A 14,470-nucleotide genomic window follows, 5' to 3' on the forward strand; every position below is an offset into this window, starting at 1 on the left:
CAGCACTAGCTCCGCTTCAATGCGCAGGCTCTGAACACTTTACTGCGAGTGGTAACTTTACCAGAGAGCCTTGCGTGCCCCTCCGCCTGTCGCCCACAACAGCCAGCATCATCATCGTCATCATCATCACCATCATCATCATCAGCAGCATCAGGAGCAGCGGTATCAGTGTGATGAGGCAGCTGAGGACGGAGAGCCTCCTGCTCTGAGACACTGGATCAGCCTGCAGACAGGTACGGAGCTTTCATCCGCATTTTAGCCAACTTGAACGCGTTAAGCCCCATTCATTCTTTATTTCCTTACTAGAAGTAGCTTCATTCACTTTTCCTAAAAGTAACTACATTACTGTTTATGTAACTAATCTAAAGTGATTTAGGAAAATCATAAAACCTGTTTTGCAGAGACTTTCTGAACTGGAGTTCTGGGTTGCGGGCAGAAAAGCGCAAATCAGCCCGTTTCCGTGTAGGATGAGCTGTTTTAATCGTGTAAATCTACTACCTACCTGTTGTATATCATGCAGATAAACCTCTGTTCCAATACGGCACAATGTGTATATTTTAAACCCCAGTTTTATTTAAATAATAATAATAATATTAATAACAGTAATTAAAGCATCAGCTGAGTGCGCCTTAAAAACTAGAACAGGAAATGTGAATTAGGGCAGCAAACACTGGAGAAATCACATTGATCTCCAACTGAAACTGAGCAGTGGAGTGTTTTTAGTAGGCTGTATAAGAAAGAGAGAGAGAGGGAGAAAGCATCACTATTTTTGACCATGGGTTGGATTTTTCCTCTTTCCTTGGGCTGTGAAAACTTGCTGGATTTCTACAGCAAACCTGCATTTGAGGGGGTGCTGCTGCTTCTGGCTCTGATTTAATAGCAGAAATGGAAAAGGTATTTGAAGTGAAGCTGGCGCGATGAGAGAGGAGAGCGCGGAGAAGCCATTCCACCTTAATAGACCTTTATATCTGCAAAAATGAAATAGTGGAGTTCAAGTGACTGCTGCTGAACAGCCTCTGGGGAAAGACAGTTTGGACAGTCTTCACCACGATGAATCTACTGATGGACACAAGGAAGAAGAATTTTCATCCCTGACATCAGACGTATCCGTTTCACCCAAAACGCAAATGGAAATGATAAAACAGGAGAGAGTGGCTCTTGTCTTTCTTAAGATTTTGGGTCTAGTCCACGATGAAATCAGGCATTTTAAATATACTAGGAGGTGGGAATGTCAGACTCCAAACTTAATTCTGTTATTTTAACACAAATGAAGAGGATTTCTTTCTGGACTAGAGGCTCACTGAGCCTTCCAAATGACGAAATCTAGATAACTGCTACATGAAATGCGGCATCCTACCCATCTATAAGGTAGAGCCACCCGGGAGGAGATTGAGCCATTATTAGCAGTGAATAGTAAAAAATCCTGAAACTGAGAACAAACGCGAGACTTTGGGAAAATTACCTGAACCATGAATCCTTTTTTTAATGCAGTCTATTGGTTTACATTTGTTTTATGGCTTTATGCATGTGAACTGGTAACAATTGTGGCAATAGTCACTATGTAATGGGGTTGTCATCCATCCATACCTGCATCCATCCATCTTTTTCCATTTTTTGTCTTGAAAGCCATAAAGGAATCTTTATTTGCCACCACCCCTATGTGCACTTACCTGATGAAAATTTGGTGGTCAGAGGTATTTTTAACCTTACAAAAGATATTTTACATATAAGTAACAGCAACGAAATTTCACACTGACTGACTGAGAGTGTAAAACAAAGTGACATTTTACATCCCAGAGGTCAAAGGTCAATTCTGGACAGAGACAGATGAAAACCGCATCTTGACTTTTTGGTGGAAGTAAACAACCATCATGTAGTAATGATACTGTTGATGCTCCCTGCAGAATGGTGCATTTTTTACTTGATGGAATTGCAATAGCTGGTAGTGACTTTGCAAATCCAGATTTTTCTAAATCCATCCATCCATCTATTTTCTGCTGCTCATCTGAGTCTGGGATGTGGGGGCAGGAGTCTAAGGAGAGAAACCCTGAGCTCCCTCTCACCAGTCACCTTCTCAAGCTCGTGCACTGAGGTGTTCCCAAGCCAACCAAGAGGTATAAAATCTTCAGTGTGTCCCTAGGTCTGCCCTGGGGCCTCTTCCTGGAGTGGTCATGCTGGAACATCTTGTGTAGGAGGCATCCAAGAGGCATCCTATTCAGATGTGCTAACCCACCTCAACTGGCTCCTTTTGATGTGGAAGAGTAGCATCTCTACTCTTGAGTCCCTTCAGAATGAACTCCTCACCCTATCGCTAAAGGATAGCCTCGCCAGCTTTCGGAGGAAACTGTTCCACTTGTATGCACTTGTATCTGCAGTTTCGTTCTTTGAGTCACGACCTAGAGCTCTTGACCGTAGTTGAGAGTAGGAAGATAGATCGACTGGTAAATCGAGCTTTCTTTTCACACTAAGCTCTCACGTCACCACAACGAAGCAGTCCATCGCCTACATTGATTGAGACATGGCACCATGACACTCACAAACAAGACCCACCTGGGGTAGCAACTTATTCTTGATCCAGAGTGGATGGTCCACCCTTTTCCTACTGAAAATCATGGCTTCAGACTCTGAAGTGCTGATTCTTATTCCTGTTGCAGCAAACTACACCAGTGCGAGCTGGAAGTCGCCAGCTGATAAAGGCAACAGAGTCACATCATCTGCAAAAAGTAGAAAAGAGATGCTGCAACCACCAAAGTGGAGACCCTCTCTTACATGGCCTAGAAACTTTGTCACTGATTCTGTTCATAATGTTTATAGACAAAGGGCAGCCCTGCAGGAGTCCAACACAAACAAGAATGATTACGAACTATTGTTGCCAGTATGGACCAAACTCTCACTGTGGTTCTACAGCAACCTAATGGGCTGTAACAATGGGGCAGATACCCCATACTTCCAAAGTAGCCCCACAGGATCCCCAGAGGAATTTGCTCTCCAAGTCCACAATGTACATGTAGACTGGTTGGGCAAATTCCCATCAACCTTTAATATCCTTCAGAAGATAAAGAGCTGCTAAAGGATTTTTCTACACCTAGGAAATTCTGGACTAATTCCTTTAAGTAAATGATCTGGATAAATCTTAGACCTTTATGATTTTTGTGGCAAGAATTAAACTTGTACCCCATTCAAGACAGTTATTATTTCCAGTAATGACATAATAGTAAAAAATACCATAATTCATTCATTCAAACAGTCTAACCAGCTACCCAGAAACATTTAGATTTACTGTCATCTATGATGAGGAAATGCACTAAATAACTGGAATTTTTGCTTAACTCGTGATAATAGTGACTTTTTTGCATAATCAAAAGCTTGGCTTATATTTCTGTTTATTAGTAAGGCAACATATCACTGCAGCTCTATCTCCAACAGAGGCAGTAAAATCAGAACATATTAATACTGCTTAATATCTCCTGATATTGTATTAAAATAATTTAAATCACATCAAATATTTAGAAACTAACGTTTAGCCCTAATTGATTCTTAATACTTGTTTTTAATAGTGATTTTTTGCCTCTTTTAAGGAGATGAAATCTTCACCTCAGCAGCACTTTCTTTACTTGGACACTCCAGCTTTCATATATTACTCACTTTATTTAAACACTTACTGCTTCATGTTGCACCAGATGAAGGCATAAATTGAGAAGCATCTTAACATTTCACGACTCTGCTGAGGCAGAAGTCGGGTAGCTTCCTGTGAACAAAGACATTAACACATGGATAGTCCTGTTCAGACCTAATGACTCAAATAAGTAATAATTATTCCGCGACCAAAAAAAAGGCATGACTGAAGCGTCACGCCTGGCATCAACATTTAAATTCTTGTGTCTGTTACGCTTCACATCACTGCAGAGTGAGTGCACTTCTCAGAAACAAGATCAGACTGAAATTATGCGCAGAGCTCTACAGGCCTCTCCAGTTGCTACCTAGAGAGCAACACAGCTTTTTTTTTGTTTTTTAACATAAGACTGACTGGAGTGACCGCACAGATTCCCTCCAGAGGAACAATAGGAGCCTCAGAGGAGGAATAAAGGCTGCATTGTCTCTTCACGGAAATGATGATGAAGGGCAGCAGCAATTCCAGGTTAAACAGAGAAGTCTCACAAACTGCACAACCCCGTCCTGATGGTGGTAATTGCTGCGTAACGGCACACATGAATACCCCCAAATCAGCCCTCAGCCTTGTGTGCAAAGTGCACTACTCAGACAATCAGAGGAATAAAATCTCAATCGCTCGTCCCCATGGCAACAGAAACTGCCGGTCTGATTGTATGGAAAGTGGTGTTTCTGATAACTTATCACACGTAAAGTCTGCCTTTCACCACCAACCAGAATGCTGTACTTGGATGTTATTAAATGGATAAGGAGTGATGTCTTAATAGCTCCATAAAAATAGAATCAGGCTTGCACTATAGTCTGTAATCAGGTGTTTCAACTTAACAAAATCATAGATGCAGCAGAGGTGAAGGATGGTATAATTTTGCATTGTAGTCTGCTGCTCATAACAGCGGTTAAACCAGATATAACATATGTATAAGTATCAAATTTCAGCTATTCAGAGCTTGATTGTAAGTTTTAGCTCATTGCTCGTCTGGCTGCAGCTTTTCTGGTTTGGTTCGTGCTCACTGCACTCAAAGCACCAATTTTGCTGTGGCCTTTGCCATCCTGGTGTTTTGAAACCAGAAGTATTGAGCGAGGGGTGGATCTGACTCAGAAACCAGGTGACACTGCACACTCTTATGTTATTGACTTTTCAAGGTAGCCTAATCTGCTTTACCATCTGTTCTGTTCTAAATGGGGCCATTAAAAAAAAAGAGCATCATATTTTGGTAAGAAAGAACTGAACACATGAAACCATGTTGGTAGCTGGTTGATGCAGTTATAAGTAGTAGTGTTGAAGCAGTGTATGGCGAATACTAAACACCAGTCTTTATTTCTCCTGTTTTTGGACCATACCTCCAAAAAGTTACACGTTCTGCCGAAGCTCTCATTAACCTCCTAACATCCTAACGTTTTATTGAGAAGACGACAAGATGGGAAGTCATTTTTTTGTTGAACCCTTGCAGGGGAAGAAAATATTTCCTTTACACCCCTCTTGCAAAATAAGGAACTAACTGTGCTATCTTGAAATAGTTTACACCACTGAATCATAAGGCTTACATTCAAACTATGCAACTGTAGCAGAACTTTCACTCGTAGTGTTTTTTGGGCCAACAGTTGTGAAGTATTGGTTGGCCAAAATATTTATAATGGAATATATTGGGTAGTTTCTTGCAGTACAGTTACTAATACTTGCAATATTGCAAGTATAAAAAACAGGTATACTCTAAACAAACCTGGCTTATCAGAGTTATTACTCCTTGACTCCATGACAGTGAAGAAAAAGAAACTCACCTCAGGGTTAGGTGAGAGAGCTAGTATAATGAACTGGTAAAGTACACTGGATAAATATTAAACACCTGCTTTTTAGAGCTACCTTTTCCTTCACTTAAACACATTATTTATTGTTTTTAAGTCATAGATGAAGCAGAATTAATTGAAGCAGAATAGCTGTTACAAATGCAGAATAGTATTACAATTCTATAATCATACTTTGAATATCACAAGTTACTCCTACACCTAGTGCCCAAGTGTTAATCGAATTTAATTAGACACACTATGTAGATAAAAGTTCTTGGCCACCTACACATTCCACTTACAAGAGCTGCACAGCGATGTCATGAAGCTCCCAGCACACAGTTTTTGTGCTGATGTTAATGTCCAAGGAGGTTTGGAATACTTTGCTTTGCAAGTCAGCTGTTGCTGTCAGCCTTCGAGTGTTGAGACAGCAGATTGTTGGCAACTGTTACGTATTAAGCGCCTCTGTGACTTTACATGGTCTGAGTTGCTGAGGTTCCTAAACACCTGCACTTTGCAATAATACCACTAAGAGCTGATTGTAGAATATCTGGGAGGGGGAAAAAATATTAACTGACCCAGAAATGTAACTTTGTTCATCTAGATGAGAAACATTTCCTCACTCATCCAAGTGACTTCTTCAGTCCTCAGCTGACTGCACCTTTACCCACCTTATCAGCAGTACATTTGCATAATGACCAAAACTAGCACAATGACTTCAGTGTCTTGATCAGTTATATAACAATTGTCATGACTATTGATTGAGTATCATTCAAAGAGAGTCAGGGAATAGCTGCAGTCACGTAAAAGATGGATCCTTAGGTTCCTGCCTCTGTTCAGAGATGGTCTTTCCCTTTTCACATGAATGGATTCCTTGACCTCCTGCTCCAACTGGGCTCTGGTCTTTAGGTATAAATAGATTCTGGAGTCCTTGTCTGACAAGGTAGCTCTTCTGTGTTGTGCTATCTGCTTAGCCATAAGTTGTTTAGTTTTGTTTTGATGTTTAATTCACGGAATCCTCCTAGCACTTAATAGCATATATTATATTGCTGTTTGTACCCTGGGAACCAATCCTTGGGGTGTACATATTTTTGGTGTGTCTGTTTTAGGGTTAGAAAGCCACAGAGACACGCTGTATTGAAAAAAGTGCATCTCAGCTTTTCTAATATGCCTAACTCATAAGGGATCACTAAAGGCTTTTGTTTAGGTGGCAACAGTTGTCCTCGTTCTCTTCTGGCTTGCCTGGAACATTCTTTAGGTGCCTTGCCAGCTTTGACGACTACCCAGCTGGGATACCCACATTTACAAAGGGCCTTTTTGATATGATGCTCTTTCGCTTTCTTGGCTTCTGTTTGTGTGGCGATGGTGTTTGCTCTGTGTTATAGTGTCCTGATGAAACCCAGGATTACGAGAGTCAAACCCTAACTCTTAATACATTTACTTTGGCTTACGCCACACATCAACTTTCAAATATCCTGCAATAGTGATGGGAACTTCACAGTCTAAGAAAGCTAACCTTTTATTTTCTTATCCTCCTTCATATACTCAGTCAAGTTCCTGGTGAACTTGAAGTGTTAATCAGTGAATTGTGGTTAGTGAATGGTGCTAGTTTTGGTCATTATGCAAATGTACTGTTTATAAAGCTGGGGAAAGCTGCAGTCAGTTGAAACTGAGGAAGTCATTTGCGTGTGTGATGAAATGCCAGTGAAAACGCTACATGAAACCTTTATAGCCGTTGTTTTAGAAATAAAAAATGTTGGTACTAGTTTACCAGAAGTACGGAAAGTACATCAGACTGTGTTGGATATTATACATGTTACACATCGAGTTGCTAGTCAGCCGTTGCTGTCAGCCTTCATTGTTGAGCATTTGTTAATCACCACTGCCTGCCGTTTTTTTTGGAGAGTTTGTGGCCATTAACACTAATTGCTCATTACTGTTAGCCAGTTAGTGCCAGCAATAGGGGCGAATCAACCTAGAACAAACTTCTGTATTACCAGAAACACTGTTAGTCCTATTAGTCCTATAAATAATCTACTAAGCTAAAATTCGACATAAGTAATTATTGTGAAAAATGCCCTGTTTTAACGCAGAGGGCGCAAGTAAAATCAGAGAACCTTGAACAGTGTGTCACATAACCCAGCTTAAGACAAAAAAATGAAGGAAAGAGCAGAGAAACAAAGTGAAGACAGTTTATTGACCTGTGATTTTCTCCAGGATGACTGAGGTGATGAACTCTCTGGAGCCGGGAACAGAGGACTTCAGCGGGGGAGGAGCAGGAGGAGATCAGGCCACAGTATCCTTTGCATTGTGTGTGCAAATGTGTGCGATTAGACCATTTCAAACCAGTCTCGTTTCATTTGAGCAGAAAGCAGAAAGCAGAAAGCATACAGCGGTGAGTCACAGAAGTGATGAGCAACCATAAAATGCTGGTTGACATGACAAAGGTCATTAGCTGGACTCAGTGCTGCTTTGAACAAATGGTAGATGGCTTATCCAACAAATGGACAGCTAAATTACTGACTATTTAATATTAACAGTTTAAGTAACACATTTTGTCATAATGTGTTTCATTAACTATTACTTGTGGTTAGATTTATGGCTGAGTCAGTTAATACATGTTATTAGGTCCTCCCTGTGTTATTTAAATTACTAGCCATATTAGCAGCATAGCTAATAACAATGTTTGTTTGATCCACATCGAAATATCTGAAAAGTAATAGATGAAATCCCACAAAGAAGTTACACACTAAATATGAATTTGCCCTCTGGTGCCACCAAAAAGTTGAAACATAATAATAAAAATGCTCCCAGTTTGCATTATGACAAAATATAGTAAATGCTAATAACTAATTGAAATTACCAGATGTTAGCATTTTATTATTCTATGTGCTAGCCCATGTGCAACCAGTACTTTAAGCTTTTCATAACTAAAAAGCTTAAAGCCCATATATTTTTTGTTTTTGTGTTTTCCCCTTTCCTTTTTTTGCCAATGGAAAACAATGTATGAGTCATTCATCTTCTAGGTTTTTCCTCCCAGTAACTTGTAGTGTCATTACACCCTTTCTAATACCTAGAAAATGGCTAATTTGTTTCCACTGGAAATAAAAAAAATGAGGAGCCACCTCTTTTGTTTCAAATTCAGACACTGTTATCAAGTCGCCGCCTTTTGGTTTGTTGACCATTTTGGAACCACGTTGTTTTTGTATGTAGTTGTTTTTCTTTTTGATCTTTTTCTTTTTAAGTTAGGTCATCGGAGAGGTTAAACCTGAGAAGTTGTCATTTAAGGCCAGCACTAGCTAACTAGCTGTGTTAGCTAGCTAGAGTGATATTGAATGGTATGCTGACAATGGACAAATAAAGCATGTTTAAAATAATCAACTCTTTAGGCTGTCTTTCAGTAAAACTCAACTGAACAAGAAGAAACAACATCCATACCCCTAATTATTCATCACTTTAGGCCTTAATATCATTTAAATGCATTTAGTTGTCAGAAAGGGGGGAGATTAGCTGTAAACCCGTTTCAGACAATCACTCATCTCCATTAATCTGATGATGAATGTGTCGAGTTCACGTGTGGATGAGCACCCTGGTCAGTTTTCCATTCTGGACCTGCAAACATTAATGCTTCACTTTCCGCACAACACAAGTCTGAATGAACGGTATTAAGTTTGAGGTTAGGTGGTTAGGTGCACACAGGCTTGCAACTGCACATGTTGCATTCCTTCTGAATTTCTATAAATTGCCCAGATCACTAGAAGACTGACTGTCTTTTGAAGCCTTTTGAAATAAAAACGAAACAACAATTTTTTTTGGCAGAAGATATCTGCTGTGCTAGTTGTGGTTAAAAATAAACTAAACAGTTTATAAGCTATAGCATAGTATTTTTGTCTGATGCATTTCCTAAGAACTCTCTAAGTATAGGATTAAAGTATCAAGAGTAGATCAAGTAAAATATAGCCATGACACATTTATGTAAAAAATAGCCTGTATCTGAATGACTGAAGGCCAACACTTGAATAGACTAACAGCTGTTCAGTGGCATTTGAGAAACTGCAGTTTTGGCAGTTTTGCATTGCAAGTGGAAGAAAACCTCAAAGACCTGCTGGCTGTTTAGAAGAACCAGTGGGTACAATGTTACAGGCTTGCTTTTCTACTCATACATTGGTGTTACCAGGTAACCAATTCCTTGTTTTCTCTAAGCCAGATGACCAGTCAGAGCAGACTGACCTTCATCATGTTTTTTATGTTAAATCCAAGCATGTACCTTTGAAATTTCAATTGAGCGTCATACAAAGACTTTATATGAAGTCTTGACACATCTGTCTCAAATCTTCCATCTGATGCACACAGTTTGTGTTTTTTTAATCCAATTTTTACCGCATTATTGTTCTTTCACATGTGGTACTCACAGTGACCTTTTCATCCCCACAAATATGAAGCCCTCATTTTAACCTTACATAAACTTTAAACAGATCTTCCCAGATACCCATGAAAGGTATCCAAAGTTGTCCAAGAGGCTTCCCTCTATAGTTGTGGAGCCAACAGATGGAAGTGAGGTGGAGAGTGGAGAACTCCGCTGGCCCCCGGATGACCCGAGCTCTGCAGACACCCAGACCGAGAGAAAGCATACGGATGAGCAAACTGCAGGTGAAAAGGAAAGAGAAACTAACATTGGCTTGGCTTTTTGGCACAGTTAGATTCGAAGTGGTCTGATAAGAAGTCACATGCACGTGATTAGAAGACCAGAAGGTATTTGGCTGTTGGCAAAAGTGTACGTATACTGAAATTTCACTTAAAGAAAAGTACCACTACAACAAATTGAAATGACTCCAAGTGAAAATGAAAGTCATCATTTAATATCCTACTCCCGTAAATCATAGTGTGACAGCAGTATTTTTACACCTTTACTCTACTGAGGTGCCAAAAGTACAAATACACCAAATATATATAAGTTAAAGATTCTTCAACTTAAATATAGCTCTGAAGGGCATATAGCCCTACAAGCAGCTGAGACATGCGAGTCATTTGCATAGTTTCCCCTGACTTGCCTTAAGAAATGAACATCAGTTGCTTATAGCATCACTATAAAAGGTTACTTCCTGTAATGGCTTCCTGTCATTGGTTCTTTTTACTAAGTATACACTTTGCAGTCATTCCCACTTCATGAACTGAACAAAATGAGGAAACACTCAAGAGCAGACATGCAGTGATATGCGCCACCATAATATCGTGATTATATGCATCACTGAGGTGAAAAACGAATGGCGTTATCGACTCTGTCTTATCATCTGGCTCCTGGACAAAGCACGAAGTCATACAATTCAGGATAACAGCACATTTTTTCCACTTACAGCGAGTCATTTGAAGGGACAGTTTTTACCTCAGTTTATGCCACTGTGTATGGACCTACCGCTGGTTGGTTACCTCTTGTCGGTAGCACTTGATGTTGTAAAATGAAAGCAGAAGAGCAGCATTAAACCTCACGGCGACGACAAGACTACATGACGAGAGGCTGTGTTACAGGCTGCTGGCGAGTGCACCAGAGCGATAGTAATCTTCTCATCTAATTCTATCTTGAACCTTTAACTTCAAATGCACAGAAACACAGAAATGAAAATAGCCTGTTTGAAAAACTGATGAAAAATCCTCTATCTGTGTTTTTTTCCCAGATGAGGAGCAGTCCAGTGAAGGTGGAGGTGAAGAAGCTTCAGGAGTGGAAATGCAGGACTCCAACTGAACAAACTCGCTTCCTGTGATATAAACTGTTACTACGAGTGTATCCAGACTTGGAATGAATGAAAACGAGTCAGATAGAGGAGTGCAAAGTGCGGATAGAAAGATCAGAGAGACAGAGTAGGAAGGGTAGAAAACAGATTCCCAAACCCCAGCTCACGGGCTTGGAGCCAGTGTTGCATCAGCGCCTTCAGAATAAAGACACTGAAGGTGCTTTTTTTGTTTTTTGTTTTTCCCCAAATCCACATCTGTAATGATGGCGCTTGTTTTGACATGTGTAAGCTAAGATTTATGGGGATGCCATGTTGAAGCATTTTTCAAGAAAAAAGTTTTGGCAATAGACAGGTTTTAATTTGAGAATTCCCCGGTCTAAAATGACTATTTTGACATTTCCAGCTTTGTAAATATAGATTTTGAATTAAGTTAACAAATTTCCGCTCTCTGGCTCCAAGCCCTCACCATCCAGATGCCCACGGAACCATCTGCACATCTGATCTGGACAGATGTTTCTAAATGCTGTATTAAGTATTTAGCTCATGTGTGCCATACTACTACTAATAACGGTAGCTACTGTATTTACATTTAGGTGCAGATTACATCACTGTTTGTTCGGTGCCGACTGCTGTAGTTTGGGTGATCTTGGTCTCACTATTAACTTTGTAATATTAGCTTTGAGTATTTGAGAATTTCACAACAGATCCATCGCTTTATTAGATGTTATGATATTCATTAAAATATTAAAGTATGTAATCACTGTCTTCATAGTTTTAAAGGGAATGTAACTGTTGTTTTATTTATGATATTGGAGCAATATGGTCCCAAGAAATCAAAGGCAGTCCATTTTGTTACAGACTACAGAAGTAAAAACAACCAGTATATTTTAGATGTGTGTTGCTTGTCACAGGCATATTTTTTAAAAATACTGGAAGCCTAAATTATTGCACAAGTAATAAACCTTTTGAAATGTTCTTTAATTTGTGGTCCCTGTGGTTTTACTGCTTATGGGGAAAGTGAAGTTTACGTTACTTTCTCAAAAATATTTATGCGTTTTTGAAATGCAAGATATTTTTGATAGATCGAGATGACCTTTTGCATCTCTGCACGAAGTCTCTCAGCTCAAAGTTAAATTGATGGAAAGAGGAAAGTAGAGGGAGGAAAAAGCACAAAAGGTTTCAACAGGTATAATTGGCTGTCAGATTCAACTCTCCATCTCTCTGTGTGGATATGATGCAGGTCTCCCAAAATGAGCGAATCGCTGCTCCTTGGCCTCTTGCTGTCTGGATTTTCCCCACTACATTAGCGGAGACTGCAAGCTGGCAGATGCCCTTGTAACATGGTTTACAGTCAAAAACACCTGTGAGTCTGGGACTAACTCCCTATCAGATGACTGTATTACCTCTTCCTATTTCCACTTTATGCTAGCTGTTTTTATTTAAAACTGGCAATACTTAAAGTTCAACTAAATCCCACTTAAGGGGACGCAGTTGTTTTTTAGAATTGACGTTTTTCGTTAGTTGAGCAGCCCTAACTACACTATTAATAGTGCAGACTTACATTGGATACATTGTTACAAGAATACTTCTTTGGTCAGACTCATAAAAACCACAACAACCAGCAAACAAGAGCCTTGCCCAAGACTGTGTGTCTTGGGCAAGGCTAGAAATTCTCTCTGGATCATGCAGGAACTGACACACTGGATCAAGAAGGATAACTGGATTCTGCATAGTTTGTGATACTTTTGTGGGATATAAGGTCTCTTTTTTATTGTCAGTTTGATATGTATTTCTGAAAAAAAAATGTCCATGACCATAAATCAAAGTAAAATATGAGCATACTAGCTAGTCATTCTATCCAAAATGGTACTAGGCATGCAACAACATCAAAGCAACAAGGTGTGCAGCTCCCTGGGGACTTCCTCAGTCGATACTTACCCGGAGGTAGTCTCCAGAAATGTTCTTTTGTGTGCTACATTACTGCTGAAAAAGTCTGTAGTGCCTCAAGACAATTTAGGATCCAACAGTGCTACCTGCAGCACAACAAAAACCTTTTAAATGGTAGGTAGAAGACAAAAACCCCCCCCTCTAAAGCTAGGTTTAAGTTTAAGTAAGCCCTGATTTAATGCCTTAGTCATGACACATACCGTGGAGAGGGAAAACTGTGGTAAATTTCTCTCTTGTGTATTTCTTTGTGGATCTCTGCTTCCCTTTTGCAAGACGTGGCAAAACCCAAAGCAAGATCAAAAAGACCTTTGCAGTGTTGGATTTACAAAGGCTTCCTTTGTCTGTGCTTTTTTGACACAGAACTTTTGATGCCTGTCAACAATTTCAGTGTTGTTCAAAACTGTGAAGCAATAAACTGGTAGGTGAAAGCTTCAAATTTCTGTTTCACAAGAAACCAGTGTGTCAAAATCTGTGAAGAACAACCCCATCAAGGGTTTGCAGGTACACTGTACTTGTCAATGCCTCAGTTCATCTGAGCACAATAATAAAGGAGGCGAAACTAAGGATGTCAAGGATTAGCAGTAAATATGAACATGTTAAATTCAGATGTAGGTTTAGGTCGTATATAAAAAATTCACAGGGATGAAAAATATTTATTTTTGCACCTGTGTGTGCAGATGGGTGTGGTGATTGGGATTAGTTCAGTCAGGAAGTTATCAGCCCCTAATTTTCCCAAACACTGACAGCAGAGGTGAATAATGCAAATTTAGTAAGAACAGCTGCATTAGTAGCCAGAATGTCACTTTAAGGCACCACTGTGGACTTTGCTGTGGACATTTTGTTGCTTTTTGCTGATTAAGAAAATGCATTATTCCAAATACTAAATGAATTTTATTGCAGCCCTAAAAATCTCAATCTCGAGAGTGACTTGGAAAAAACAGTAGCTATAAAACTGCATATTGACTTTATTAATCACATAAAGTCATAGGAAGTTTTTCTGTAGCTCTGCAGTGTTTATACTCTTTTTTTCCAGTGAAAGAAGCTCAGGTGTGTTTATTCTTCCTTGGAGCTGGAGGCTGTGCCAGGAATACCCCGTTCTCATTTTAGGATCTGATTTATATTTCTTGCCTCATAGTTATTCAAAGAATGTAGAGTCAACAACTATCTTACCTGCTGCTGCATTTCACATCATACTGGAAGAACAGGATGCTGTTTTCATGTATTACTTATGGGACTACATCCAGTCAAAAAAATTCTGATAAAAGTCAACAGCTGACAAATAGCACGGCTCACTTTTGGACATTAAACCTTTTCAGTGCATCTCGCAGGTTTATAAAGAAAGG

General features: G+C 39.6%; 1 protein-coding gene across 1 annotated transcript; it reads left to right on the top strand.

Moving 5' to 3' along the window:
* The first annotated feature begins 11 nt into the window (after positions 1-11).
* On the top strand, positions 12-12,161 carry LOC116329029 (protein LBH-like). The gene is made up of 4 exons (XM_031750942.2): positions 12-233; positions 7,669-7,747; positions 9,927-10,101; positions 11,124-12,161. Exons 2-4 carry the CDS (start codon positions 7,670-7,672, stop codon positions 11,189-11,191), a joined length of 321 nt encoding a protein of 106 aa, XP_031606802.2. The 5' UTR covers positions 12-233; position 7,669; the 3' UTR covers positions 11,192-12,161.
* The last annotated feature ends 2,309 nt before the right edge of the window (positions 12,162-14,470 follow it).

The sequence above is a fragment of the Oreochromis aureus genome, linkage group 19 (genome assembly GCF_013358895.1).
Source record: "Oreochromis aureus strain Israel breed Guangdong linkage group 19, ZZ_aureus, whole genome shotgun sequence".
Lineage (NCBI taxonomy): Eukaryota > Metazoa > Chordata > Actinopteri > Cichliformes > Cichlidae > Oreochromis > Oreochromis aureus.

Bases quoted from the DNA above. Each gene is read 5' to 3' on its own strand.
- LOC116329029 (XM_031750942.2), top strand. From the start codon at position 7,670: ATGACTGAGGTGATGAACTCTCTGGAGCCGGGAACAGAGGACTTCAGC. The intron at 7,748-9,926 runs GTATCCTTTGCA...AACTTTAAACAG, and splicing joins CAGGAGGAGATCAGGCCACA to ATCTTCCCAGATACCCATGA. The intron at 10,102-11,123 runs GTGAAAAGGAAA...TTTTTTTCCCAG, and splicing joins TACGGATGAGCAAACTGCAG to ATGAGGAGCAGTCCAGTGAA.